We start from the raw sequence: 13648 nt of genomic DNA, 5'->3' as shown, positions 1-13648 counted from the left end.
AAAATATGGTTACGTGAAATTAAATGTTGACGCGGGATTTGATAGTGACACACCCGCAGCAACATTTGGAGCAGTTATCCGGGACCATAGGGGGAAATTTATAGTGGCTGCTAATGAAAAGATAGACATTTGCTTCAACTCGTTCACAGCAGAAGCAATTGTGGTTTGAATCTTGCTAATACCGTCGGATGTAGTAAGATTGAAGTGAATTCGGATAGCATGAAGGTGGTGAATGCGTTGAGCCAAGGCTACTCTTCTTCAGTCGCTTCATCCATTATAGATGACTGTTATTTCATGTCATTAAGTTTTTCCCATGTCATTTATGATCATTGTAATAAGGAACGTAATCGAGTAGCTCATGAACTAGCAAGATTAGCTAGGTTTTCTTCTCCGAGGATTTGGATGGATAACGCCCCTGATGAGGTTATCCCTTTACTTGTAAAGGATGCTACTTTACTTATGAATGGATAAAGGAGAAGAAGTTTATCAAACAAAAAATATATGAAATAGAACCAGCAAAGCACGCCGATAAAGCTCAACATCAAACTTCACCAAAAAAAAAATCTCAACATCAAACTATAAGGAACACGAACAGAGTACAGGCAGACACTATGGTTCGACCAAATCTACATCCATCAAGTTACAGAAATGTACTACCCCCACAATCGCACCAAGCCACCGATGAGGCCATTATTCATTTATTCTGCTTCAGGAATGTCCCCAAAATTGAAACTGCACACGGTCGATAGCGCAACAGCACAGGACCACCAGCCCAAAAACGGTGCCAGCTGAGCTCATGACAGACCCATGACCTTCCCGGTGGTCGTGTCGATGTCGATTTCATAGAAGCAGGGCCTTGTAGGGAGACCAGGCATTGTGCTCATGGTGCCGACGAGCGGGTAGATGAAACCAGCTCCGATGCTGGCCCGCACATCTCTTATCGGCAGCACAAAGTCAGATGGCGCGCCCTTCATGGATGGAACATGAGAAAAGGAGTACTGAGTCTTCGCCATGCATATCGGGAGGTTGGAGAAGCCTTGCTTGGTGTACATCTCGATCTGCTTTTCGGCCTACAGGAAATAGATAGAGAAGTCAGCGGGCAAAATCTTATGACTGCAAGTAGACGCGAGTGTTCCATATAGCCCTCTAGTGCCATCTCTTAAGTATTTCTGATATATCTCAAAACATGAAAATGTGGAGAACTCTGACACACCAAATTAGCACTTGGGAAGGTGGCATATTTCTGGAATGTATCTTAGGCCATTATTCTCATAATTAGAACAAATCTCACAATCACACTAAGTATCTACTCCCTCCGTCCGGAAATACTCGTCGGAGAAATGCATAAAAATGGATGTATCTAAAACTAAAATATGTCTAGATACATCCATTCCTCCGACAAGTATTTCCGGACGGAGGGAGTACAATAGAAGAACACAAGGAAATACCTGTTCAGAGTATTCAACACCACTAGCACCATAGAACTTGGCTATTGACTCAATCTTCTCCTTTATGCTAGAATCTAAAGGATATAAAAACTTCAGGGGCTCTGCCTGGCTTTCACATGCTCTTTGAACAGCGACTCCAAGATCAACCTGAATACAAGTAAAATGGCCAGATAGAATTAGTTAACTAGTTCAATTTGCAAATTCAAGCCTTGATAATGTTCTTAAATTGAAGAAATAAGCATGTTTTCTTGTGAAATCAACTCGCTAGGCACTACTGTATTAGTGAAATGTAGAGGCATGCATGGGCATATCATGTAAGAACTGTTCGGTGCAGTGACCACTTTGATATTCTTGATAAGTTGAAAAGTCTGGCAACAGACAATAATATTAATTACTCTTGGGCTGATCTATGTTGGACATTAAAGAACAGTCACAAAGTACAGAAACAAAATTCACTACATCATCGGCGTTGGAAGACAAACATATGAAATGGACAATAGATTCGCAGTTAAAGATTTCTCCATAAAGTGATATCATGTATAGAATGCCCTTTTTTAGACCATGGGGGAGAGCTGCATGTAATTCATTCATTAAAATGGAATGTCTGATTAACAATCCAGGTAAGAGAAGAGAACTAACCGCTCCTTTACCACCGTGTGCATGGTGGGAGCAAACGACAGCATCGAAAGCCCCAGCTGCCATAGCCGCCTTTTTCACAACTTCCATTTCAGCGTCTGTGTCTGTTGCAAATTTGTTAATTGCTACTACAACATTCACTCCATAACCCTTTGTGTTTGAGATGTGCTTAGCAAGATTAACACACCCAGCTTCAACAAGAGCCACATTTTCACTCACATATGCATGATCTAAAGGCTTCCCAGCCATAACATCTGGGCCTCCTCCATGCATTTTAAGAGCCCTAATTGTGGCCACAATAATAGCACACTGAGGTGTCAATCCACTATACCTACACTTTATGTCCATGAATTTCTCAGTCCCAATATCAGCGCCAAAACCAGCTTCTGTAACAACAAAGCCACCCTTCCCAACCAACTTCAAAGCAATCTTATCAGCAACTATGGAAGAGTTCCCATGTGCAATGTTAGCAAAAGGTCCAGCATGCACTAAAACAGGAGTGCCTTCAAGAGTTTGCATGAGGGTGGGATGAATAGCATCTTTCATTAGGACAGTCAAGGCACCTCCAAGACCAAGATCATCAGCTGTAACCGGCTCACCCGCCTTGCTGTTGCCTATCACCATTCTTCCAAGTCTTTCCCTCATGTCAGCAAGGGAAGTTGTAAGAGCTAATACAGCCATTATCTCACTTGCCACAGATATGTCAAAGCCTGTTTCTCTCACCATACCTTTTTCTTCAGGGCCTTGTCCAACGGTGATTTTCCTCAGGAAGCGGTCATTAACATCCATGACCCGCCTCCAAGTAATGGATGCAGGATCAATATCAAGCCTCGCAAAACGCCTAACCTCTTCTGGAGTTAGCTCATCGGGGTCTGTCTTTGAGATGCCAAGCTTTATCAGGCGTCTGAGCATTACATCAGCGAAGCGCCTCTTCCCTTCTTTGTTTGGTGGGCACAATCTATTGAACAGAGCTTTGTCTGATTGAGAAGCTTCATGGAAAATCCTTGTGTCAATGGCAGCAGCAAGAAGATTGTTTGCAGCTGTAATTGCATGTATATCTCCGGTCATATGGAGATTGAACTCATCCATGGGTATAACTTGACTGTAGCCACCTCCAGCAGCACCCCCCTTGATTCCAAAGGTAGGCCCTTGTGATGGTTGACGGACGCAAGTGACAACCTATATACACGACAAAAAATAAAATAGTAAAACATATCAATATCATATATAATCAAATTCCAACGAACTTAATAATATATAGTCAATTCCCTCTATGTATAGCAATAGATGACAAAAAATTCCATATGTTCTAGAATTGTGTCTATATTTACACCAATATAAAAAGCAGGAATTGCTTCGGATACTTTCGAGATGTCCAATTTTTTAAATCTAACTATATGATACTACGTCCGAAATGCAGAGTACTATCATATGTTGGTATCATAAAGGACTACATTTATTGTCATGCATGACACAAAGTACCACATCATTTAATATGATATGGTATCAGAGGGTGCTTGGATACGTTTTAGTCTCATGACTAAAAGTAGTGGGACTAAAACTTGCTAGCCTCATCCATGCTTGGATCCAAATACTAAAGAGACTAAAATCAAATTAATGAGCATTTATTATCCTCCAAACCCTCCAATCCAGAACTCGCCTGTGTTAAAGGAGAGGAGTTAAATGAGGAGGGAGAGGACTAATCCACATTTTAGTAGGGGTACCCCTTGTTAGAGTTATAATATAAGTCATATACCCCTTTATATTTATCTCATTGTATGAGGGGTTTCCTGCATATGTTCCACACCTGTACATGTATATATATATCGGCCTATGGCCTCATGGGAATACAAGTTGCTTATTCCTAACATGGTATTAGAGCTAGGTCAATTTTTTTTGCACGCTGCAACTCGTGCGTTTGATCCTCTCTACATCCCGATCGATCTCCAACTAGGGCCGCTCGAAGCCTCCCGCTCGATCTCGCCCCGATCGATCTCCAGCTCCCGCCCGCTTCGATCTGGTCCCGCAGGTCCCGCTGGCCTCAATCCCTTCCTGTCTTCGATCGATTCCTCCCGATCGAGCTCCAGCCGGCCCTGCAGCGCTCTCGTCCCGCAGCCAACTCCAATCGGACTCCCGAAGGCCTACTCCAGCCGGATCGGTTCCTCCTGATCGAGCTCCTCCAGCCGGATCGGTTCCTGCAGCGCTGCTCCAGCCGGTCCTGCAGCCGCCCGTCCCGCTCCCGTCCAGCCGGCGCTCAGGGAGCTCGGCTGCTGGCCTGTCCCGCTCGGGCGCCACCCAGCCGCCCTTCCCGCAGGCGCCCAGGGCGTCAGATCGGCCCAGGGGGCTCGTCCTGCAGGCGCCCTTGATCTCCTCTCCCGCCGGCTCTCGCTGCTCCCGTAGCAGCGCCTGATTCCGATCCGGTCGTTCTCATCGGATTTTTTTTTAAAAAAAAAAAAATGTCTGCTGCATCGGGTTATGTTGCTGTTCCTCGCTGTCCGGTGATCTTTGATGGTACTAACTACACCGAGTTCACTGGCTTCATGCGCATTCACATGCGTGGCATCCGTCTTTGGGGTGTTCTTTCTGGCGAGGTCTGTTGTCCGCCACGTCCAGTTCCTCCGGTGGCCCCTACCCCGCCAACTCCATCGGTTCTTCCTACGGATGCTAATCAGGCTGCCAAGGATGCGGCTAAGGTTGCTGATGAGGTTGCTGATCGTGCTTATGATGAGAGGGTTTTGGCTTATGAGGAGGCTCTTCAGTTGTATCATGGTGCTCTGTCTGCTTACACCCAGTGGCTTGATGATGATGCCCGTGCTGCAGCTGTTCTCACTGCTAGTGTTCTGCCTCAGTTTGCTTCTGAATTTCTGGGTCTTTCTACTGTCTTTGAGATGTGGACCCGTCTTCGTGAGCGCTATCAGCCCTCTGGTGATGCCTTATACCTCTCTGTGATCCGCCAGGAGCATGCTCTTCAGCAGGGTGACTCTACTGTTGATGACTTCTATGCACAGAGTTCTGCTATCTGGCGTCAGCTTGATTCTCTCCGTAGTGCTGGGTGTCGTACCTGCCCCTGTTGCCAGGCTGTCCAGGCCAATTTGGAGTTTCATCGCGTCTATGAGTTCTTGTCTCGGCTTCGTAAGGAGTTTGAGCCCCGGCGTGCTCAGTTGTTTGCTCGTGGCCGTATTTCTCTCATGGAGGCGCTTTCTGAGATTCGTGCAGAGGAGACTCGCTTACGTGGTGCTGGTTTGCTGGAGGTTCCCTCTGTGCTTGCTACTCGTGCTCCTCCGCCACCTGCTCCATCGACCACTTCTCGCTCGAGTGCTCCGCCGCTATTGCCCACTCCTTCTGGAGGCTCCGGTCGCCCCCGTCCACACTGCGCCTATTGCAACAATGATGGTCATCTTGAGTCTCAGTGCTACACGAAGAAGAAACACCTGCGCAAGGCTCGATCATCATCTTCAGGGACTTCGTCGTCTACCTCGACAGCTTCAGCCATTGCTTTGACTGAGCAGGATATTCTGAGACTTAAGCGTCTGCTCGCGGCTTCAGGTTCTTCCTCGACGGGTACTGCCGGTTCTGTGACTGATGCTTCCCGCACTGAGCAATCACCCTCTACACAGTCAGGTACATCCCCATGGGTTCTGGACTCTGGAGCTTCTTTTCATATGTCTTCTCATTCCTCCACTTTGTCCTCTCTTCGATCACTGGATTCTCCTATTCATGTCTTCACTGCTGATGGTACTCCACTTTCTGTTGCTAGTAGAGGCAATCTTACTACTCCTTCTTATTCTGTTCCTGATGTTGCTCATGTTCCTCGACTTACCATGAATTTGTTTTCTGCTGGTCAACTTACGGATTCTGGTTGTCGTGTCATCCTTGACGTTGACTCTTGTTCTGTTCAGGACCGTCACACGCACACTCTGGTTGGGGCTGGCCCTCGCCGCCGTGATTCTCAGGGTCTTTGGGAGTTGGACTGGCTTCATGTTCCTTCTGCTGCTACCACCATCGCCAGTTCTTCCGCTTCTGTTGCCTCTGTCACTGGTTCCTTCCAGCAGTGGCATCATCGACTTGGTCATCTGTGTGGATCTTGGTTGTCTTCTTTAGTTCGTCGAGGCCTTCTGGGGTCTGTCTCAGGAGATGTCTCTTTAGAGTGTCAGGGTTGTCGTCTTGGTAAGCAGATTCAGTTACCATATTCACATAGTGAGTCCGTGTCTAAGCGTCCTTTCGATTTAGTCCATTCTGATGTATGGGGTCCGGCCCCTTTCGCTTCGAAAGGTGGTCATAAATACTATATTATTTTCATAGATGATTTCTCTCGTTACACATGGCTTTATTTCATGACTTCTCGTTCTGAGGTGTTGTCTATTTATAAGCGTTTTGCTGCCATGGTTCATACTCAGTTCTCTTCACCCATTCGTGTTTTTCGTGCTGACTCCGCTGGCGAGTATATCTCTAAGATGTTGCGTGGTGTTCTTGCTGAACACGGGACTCTCTCTCAATTCTCTTGTCCTGGTGCTCATGCTCAGAATGGTGTGGCTGAGCGAAAGCATCGACATCTTCTTGAGACGGCTCGTGCATTGATGATTGCTGCCTCTCTCCCGCCTCATTTTTGGGCTGAGGCCGTCTCCACATCCACCTATCTTATCAATATACAGCCTTCCGCTGCTCTACAGGGTGGTGTTCCTTTCGAGCGACTTTTTGATCGTTCTCCCGATTATTCGATGCTTCGCTTGTTTGGTTGTGTTTGCTATGTTCTTCTTGCCCCTCGCGAACGCACCAAACTGACTGCTCAGTCTGTTGAGTGCGTTTTCTTAGGCTACAGTGATGAGCATAAGGGCTATCGTTGTTGGGATCCTATTGGTCGTCGGATGCGTATCTCTCGAGATGTGACTTTTGACGAGTCTCGTCCTTTCTACCCACGCCCATCTTCCTCGACTTTTTCAGTGCAGGATATCTCTTTCCTCACTTTTCCTGACGCACCTATCACCCTCGCCGACACTGTACCTCTCCGTTCCACTTCCTCTCCTTCTCCACATCTCGTTGACTTGCAGTCACCTTCCTCCCCGGTCTCCTCGTCTAGCTTGTCACTGGGTTCTCCACCTTCATCTCCGGTGACTTCCTCTCCCAGTTTGTCACCGGATTCTACACCTTCATCTCCGGTGACTTCTTCGTCGTCACCCCCTGATTCTACCTTGCCGATTCCTCCTTCTATTATTCCATCTCTTCCTCAACATTACACTCGTCGTCCACGACCAGTTGATGCCTCCGTGGATGGGTCGTCATCTTTCTCTCAGCCTACTTATGGTTTGCGTTCTCGTCCTCGTCCGCCTGTTGATCGTTTTGGATTTCCCACTGCTGGTGCTGCTGTTCTTGAGCCGACTTCTTACCGTCAGGCTGTTGTTCATCCTGAATGGCAGTTTGCGATGGCAGAGGAGATTGATGCTCTTGAACGCACTGGTACTTGGGATCTTGTTTCTCTTCCTCCCGGAGTCCGTCCGATCACTTGTAAGTGGGTCTACAAGGTTAAGACTCGCTCCGATGGTTCTCTTGAGCGTCACAAAGCTCGTCTTGTGGCTCGTGGTTTTCAGCAGGAGCATGGTCGTGATTATGACGAGACTTTTGCTCCTGTGGCTCATATGACCACTGTTCGTACCCTTCTTGCCGTTGCCTCTGCACGCCACTGGTCTATATCTCAGCTTGATGTTAAGAATGCCTTTCTTAATGGTGAGTTGCGTGAGGAGGTGTACATGCAGCCACCACCTGGGTATTCTGTTCCTGATGGTATGGTATGTCATCTTCGTCGCTCTCTCTATGGCCTTAAGCAAGCCCCCCGCGCCTGGTTTGAGCGCTTTGCCTCTGTGATCACTGCTGCTGGTTTTTTAGCAAGTGCTCATGATCCCGCATTGTTTATTCACCTTTCTCCTCGTGGTCGGACTCTTCTTCTTCTTTATGTTGATGACATGATCATCACGGGGGATGATCCCGAGTATATTGCCTTTGTAAAGGCCCGTCTTAGTGAGCAGTTTCTTATGTCTGATCTTGGACCTCTTCGCTACTTTCTTGGGATTGAAGTCTCTTCTACCTCTGATGGCTTTTTTATATCCCAGGAAAAGTATATCCAGGATCTTCTTGCTCGTGCTGCTCTTACTGACGAGCGCATTGTTGAGACTCCTATGGAGCTCAATGTTCACCTTCGTGCTACTGATGGTGATCCTCTCCCTGATCCGACGCGTTATCGTCATCTTGTTGGCAGTCTTGTCTATCTAGCTGTCACTCGTCCGGACATCTCTTATCCGGTTCATATTCTGAGTCAGTTTGTCTCTGCCCCCACCTTGGTTCACTATAGTCATCTCCTTCGTATTCTTCGATATCTTCGAGGCACGATCTCTCACCGTCTATTCTTTCCTCGCTCCAGTTCTTTACAGCTCCAGGCCTATTCTGATGCTACGTGGGCTAGTGATCCTTCCGATCGCCGTTCACTTTCTGCTTACTGTGTTTTTCTTGGTGGTTCTCTCATTGCCTGGAAGACGAAGAAACAGCTTGCAGTTTCCCGTTCGAGTGCCGAGGCTGAGTTGCGAGCAATGGCTCTTTTGACGGCAGAGGTGACTTGGTTACGGTGGTTACTTCAGGATTTTGGTGTTTCTGTCACTACACCGACTCTGCTTCTATCTGACAGTACAGGTGCTATCAGCATTGCACGCGATCCTGTGAAGCATGAGCTCACCAAGCATATTGGTGTTGATGCTTTCTATGTGCGCGCTGCTGTGCAGGATGAGGTTATTGCTCTTCAGTATGTGCCTTCCGAGTTACAGTTGGCGGATTTCCTAACAAAGGCACAGACTAGAGCACAACATGGCTTTTATCTCTCCAAACTCAGTGTTGTTCATCCACCATGAGTTTGAGGGGGGGTGTTAGAGTTATAATATAAGTCATATACCCCTTTATATTTATCTCATTGTATGAGGGGTTTCCTGCATATGTTCCACACCTGTACATGTATATATATATCGGCCTATGGCCTCATGGGAATACAAGTTGCTTATTCCTAACACCCCTGACTAAAAAAAATTAGTCTCAAGACTAGTTTTAGAGGGTGCTTGGATCCAAGGGACTTATTTTAGTCTGACTAAAAATAGTCTCTTTAAGAGGCTAAAGTTCCAAGCACCCCTGACTAAAGAGGGGCTAAAACTAGTCTTGAGACTAAATTTTTTTAGTCAGGGGTACCCCTACTAAAATGTGGATTAGTCCTCTCTCTCCTCATTTAACTTCTCTCCTTTAACACAGGCGAGTTCTGGATTGGAGGGTTTGGAGGATAATAAATGCTCATTAACTTGATTTTAGTCTCTTTAGTATTTGGATCCAAGCATGGATGAGGCTAGCAAGTTTTAGTCCCACTACTTTTAGTCATGGGACTAAAACGTATCCAAGCACCCTCTTAGCCCCTCTTTAGTCAGGGGTGCTTGGAACTTTAGCCTCTTAAAGAGACTATTTTTAGTCAGACTAAAATAAGTCCCTTGGATCCAAGCACCCTCTCAGACTACCCACAATGGGAGTAAGACTAGCCACAGTGGGAGTAACTTCGGTAGTAACATCGAGTCCAACTCAGCAAATTTGCTTATGTGACAATGAGTTAATGAGGAGAGATGTAGTACTAGTAACTTAGCTAGTTACTGTAACATCACATGTCCCAATGCAATATGAGTCTATAACCTAATAAATGAAGCTTTGCATGTTACCACACTTATGTTACTACCCACTATTGAGGTAGTAACATAGTCTAGGGATATGTGTATATTACTAGTGTATGTTACTCTCCATTGTGGCTAGTCTAACATCGGTAGTAACATCACACATATCTAGATAAAATAGATGATGTGGCAAGCAATAAATGAAGAAAGAGAGGCATGTGGTAACATAGCTAGTTACTACTAGTATGAGTAACATCACACATATCAAGGCGATGAGTCTATAGCCTAATAAATGAAGTGTTGCATGTTACCACACATATGTTACTTCCCACTATAGAGGTAGTAACATAGACTAGTAACATAAGCATGTTACTAGTCTAAGTTACTCCCCATTGTGGCTACTGGCTAGTCTCATCACCTTAATTCTATGCCACCTCACCAAACTTACTTGGTTTTAAAAAAAAGGATCAAAATTGCTTAGTTGGCATGCTACTCCATTGCGGGCAGCCTTATCCATCAAGTGGCTATACAGAAGAAATTCCACCATAAGCACTGAAAATTCTGCAGCTCTACAGAGTGTTTATGTCAACACAACTTCATAAATAAATCGATCCAACTGTTACGCAAATCCAGAACCCGTGATGGCTAATTTACATGTGTTACTAACTAAGCGACAGCAAGAGAATACTATTGCCCCGTCTAAATTTGCATCAAACACTTTTCTAATCCTTCCAATGTTGTCCCAAATAAGCCCATTGGATTACCTCAGTACCAACTTTGTTCTAATTCAGAAGCGCTAATGAACTTGGTGCAGGTTATCCCGTTGTTGACAGGCAAACTACATTCTTACGACACATCACAAATTGCCGGCTTTGTTCTAACGGAGAAGCACTAATCAACCAGGTGCGGGTTATCTAGCCGATGACAGCCAAACGAAAATAGCTCTGAAAATCTGACCTTCTTATCAAGGAACGCCCCCAGCGCCTGGCACAGCCCGACAGTAGTCGTTGACTTGCCCTCCCCGAGCGGCGTCGGCGTGATGCCGCCGACCACCACGTAGTACCCGTCCTGCTGCCCCTGCAGCTTGTCAAGAACGGACAGGAGTACCTGCACATCGCCGCACAAAGTCCAGTCAGATCGAGTCACCCGATCACACCACGCAAGGCCGGCAGTCCTTGTCCAGGAACCAACCGATCAAGAACCGCACTTATCCTCACCTTGGCCTTGTACTTGCCGTAGAGATCGTAGTGCTCTGGCGGCACGCCGAGCTCGGCGGCGATGTCGGCGATGTGGAGCGGCTCGACGGCGTTGGCGATGTCGATGTCGGCGGGCACCGGCGAGGCGACGTCGAGCCTCCGGATGGTCGGGTTGGGCGCCGGCGTCGTCATGGGCGGCACCAGTGGCGGCGCGGAGACGGCGCTGGATCTCGCGACGGCGGGCCGCTCACGGTCGGGGCGGAGGCGAAGCAGCGAGTGGTGGCTAGGGAATGGTGGAGGCGAGAGGAGTCGCTGGCTCGCGGAGCACTTGTTTATTCTCGCCCCCGCGTCGGCACGACGGCGGCTTAGGATAATGGAGGATAAAGTTCTGGGGTGATTGGTTGGTGGGGCAGGCAGATCCATGGCACAGCAACAACTCCCTCCCAATAATGGTACTCGAGAAAAACCTCGGGTTAATTAACCCACCACTCTATAAATCTTCTCGACTCAAAGAAACTGTTTTTCGACTAACCCAAAACTCTGCTCTAAATCTTCTCCCTGTCCTCAATGTGCACTACCAATTCATTCATCAGACGAACAGATGCATTGGGTGGGAGGGACGGGATGGGGTTCTGGGGTGGTCTTATCTCGGGCTGGACGGACAGAAGATGGACCGCGATCTCAATCCGGGGGAGAAGATAAGGGGTTCTTGGGGGGCGGTGGGTGTGGGCGACGATGCCTGCAACCCCAGTCTGTATCTAAATTGGGTGTTCTGGAGGTGGCAGCGACGACGCCAAGTGTGCGCGATTATGCAAGCGGCGCCGCTTGGACCGTTCATGATCGTTCACGGTGTGCGTGAGAGAAACTTTTGTTCTGTTTCGCACCGCCAAGCATTGCTCTGCAAACCAACTTTGGAATCCAGCGCTTTAGTTCAGGTGACCGTGAGCATTTGGTTTGGGGTTTTGCTCTGGCGGAAACGGCGCTCCAGGTCCAGCCACGGTGACACGCAAAGTCTTGTGGAGAACGGGGTTGCGGGCCACGTGTGGTCGCTTCTCGGTTTGTGAGGGTGCTCCCACGGAGTTGAACGGTTCGGGTCGCGTGAGGCCGGCGAGAGAAACGCTGGCACAGGAAGAGCGTGCGTGGGACACGTTTGCATCGCTTCAGATGTGATGCCATGCCATTTTTTTGAAATAAATGCAGGAGAACTGCGTATTTCGTTGATTAGAAGGGGAGGCGAAAGAACGCCAAATACAGGGTGCCGGCTAACGCATTAACTTGCGGAACAAGAAAAAGGAGAGACCACAAAAGAAGAAAAAAAGAGGGGGTCGGCCTGGGCTACTCTCGCAAAGTTAGGTGTCGGCCTCCTGCCAGCGCCCAGTCGCTTGCCTCCGATAGCAGGAGGTGCAAGACTTGCCGCGGCGAGCGATATGTGCCGCCGTCGAAGATGCGCGTGTTACACTCCTTCCAGATCCACCAAAAAACCAAGAGGGCAACCGATTTTGCCAAATTCCGAGTGGAAGGAGCGCTGCTCAAGCTGCTGATCCAGCCTATGCACGGCATATCCGGCTGCCATGTAGCCCGTTTTAGCTCCGGGATTGCGAAACGGTGCGCCACCATTTCCCATAGCTGCTGCGCCCACGGGCATTCTTTCATGAGATGCATCGATGTCTCGAGGTTCCGCATACATAGCGGGCAAAAGTAGGAATTGGGCCATTGCCGGGCCAGCAGGTGGTCAGCTATGAGGATCCGCCGTTGGGCGAGCAGCCAGGCAAAGGTGCGGCATTTGGGCGGAGCCCAGGCTTTCCAGATCTCCTGACGCAATGGGAAAGTAGTGGATCCGATGAAGAATAGCTTATACGCGGAAGCCGTCGTATAGATGCCATTGTCTGTTAGTCTCCAACGGAAGGAGTCCGCGGTGCCAGGGGAGAGCGGCTGCCGGGAATTGACACACGCCCATAACCTGACGAAGGAAGGCAACAGGTCGGTGGTCACCCGGCAGCGGAGGTCTTGGACCCATCTGCTCCCTAGCAGTGCTTGGCGCACGGAGTGCGCCTTGCGTCTTGAAAGCTTGAAACTGTCGGGGGCGATCACGAGCGGTGCCCCCTCGGGCAGCCAGCTGTCGAACCAGAAACTGGCTCGGTTACCATCCCCAACGGTGGCCGCGCAGGCTGCCGCAAACATGTGTCGCTCCTCGAGTGTCACCGGGACCGGTAAACCCTGCCAGGGAGTAGCCGAGGTTCTTTCCGCCCAAAGCCATCGGAGACGGAGCGCCACGCCGAACCGTTCCAGGTCAACAATACCGAGCCCACCAAGATCACGCGGGCGACAAACGCGGCTCCACGCAACCTTGCAGTGCCCGCCATGGCACACCTCCTCTCCGCGCCATAGCCATGCACGCCGCAGCCGATCTAGCTCCTTACGAACCCATGGCGGGAGCGCATAGACGGCCGACCAGTAGACAGTGAAAGCTGTTAGGACGGAGTTGAGGAGGACGAGTCTACCAGCAAGGGTGAGGAGCCTAGCCTTCCAACACGCCAGACGTGCGCGGAGCTTGTCAAGCAGTGGCTGCAGGTCCACCTTACGTAGGGTCCGAAGCGACAACGGTAGCCCCAAGACTTGCAGGGGAAGGTCTCCACCTTGGCCCTTAGTGGTGAGATCACGTCATTCACATCTAACTGCTCGC

At 48.8% G+C, this 13648-nt stretch overlaps 1 protein-coding gene across 1 annotated transcript; it reads right to left on the bottom strand.

Annotated features, from left to right (window-relative positions):
* Positions 1 to 529: 529 nt before the first annotated feature.
* Positions 530 to 11618, bottom strand: LOC119309873 (formate--tetrahydrofolate ligase-like). The gene is made up of 5 exons (XM_037585776.1): positions 10987 to 11618; positions 10727 to 10876; positions 2088 to 3263; positions 1449 to 1595; positions 530 to 1070 (listed from the first exon to the last, which is right to left on the bottom strand). Exons 1-5 carry the CDS (start codon positions 11386 to 11388, stop codon positions 795 to 797), a joined length of 2151 nt encoding a protein of 716 aa, XP_037441673.1. The 5' UTR covers positions 11389 to 11618; the 3' UTR covers positions 530 to 794.
* Between the last annotated feature and the right edge of the window lie 2030 nt (positions 11619 to 13648).

This window comes from Triticum dicoccoides, chromosome 5B (genome assembly GCF_002162155.2).
Source record: "Triticum dicoccoides isolate Atlit2015 ecotype Zavitan chromosome 5B, WEW_v2.0, whole genome shotgun sequence".
Taxonomy (NCBI): domain Eukaryota; kingdom Viridiplantae; phylum Streptophyta; class Magnoliopsida; order Poales; family Poaceae; genus Triticum; species Triticum dicoccoides.
The sequence above is the reverse complement of the archived record's forward strand: the minus strand, read 5'-3'. Positions and strand labels throughout refer to the sequence as shown.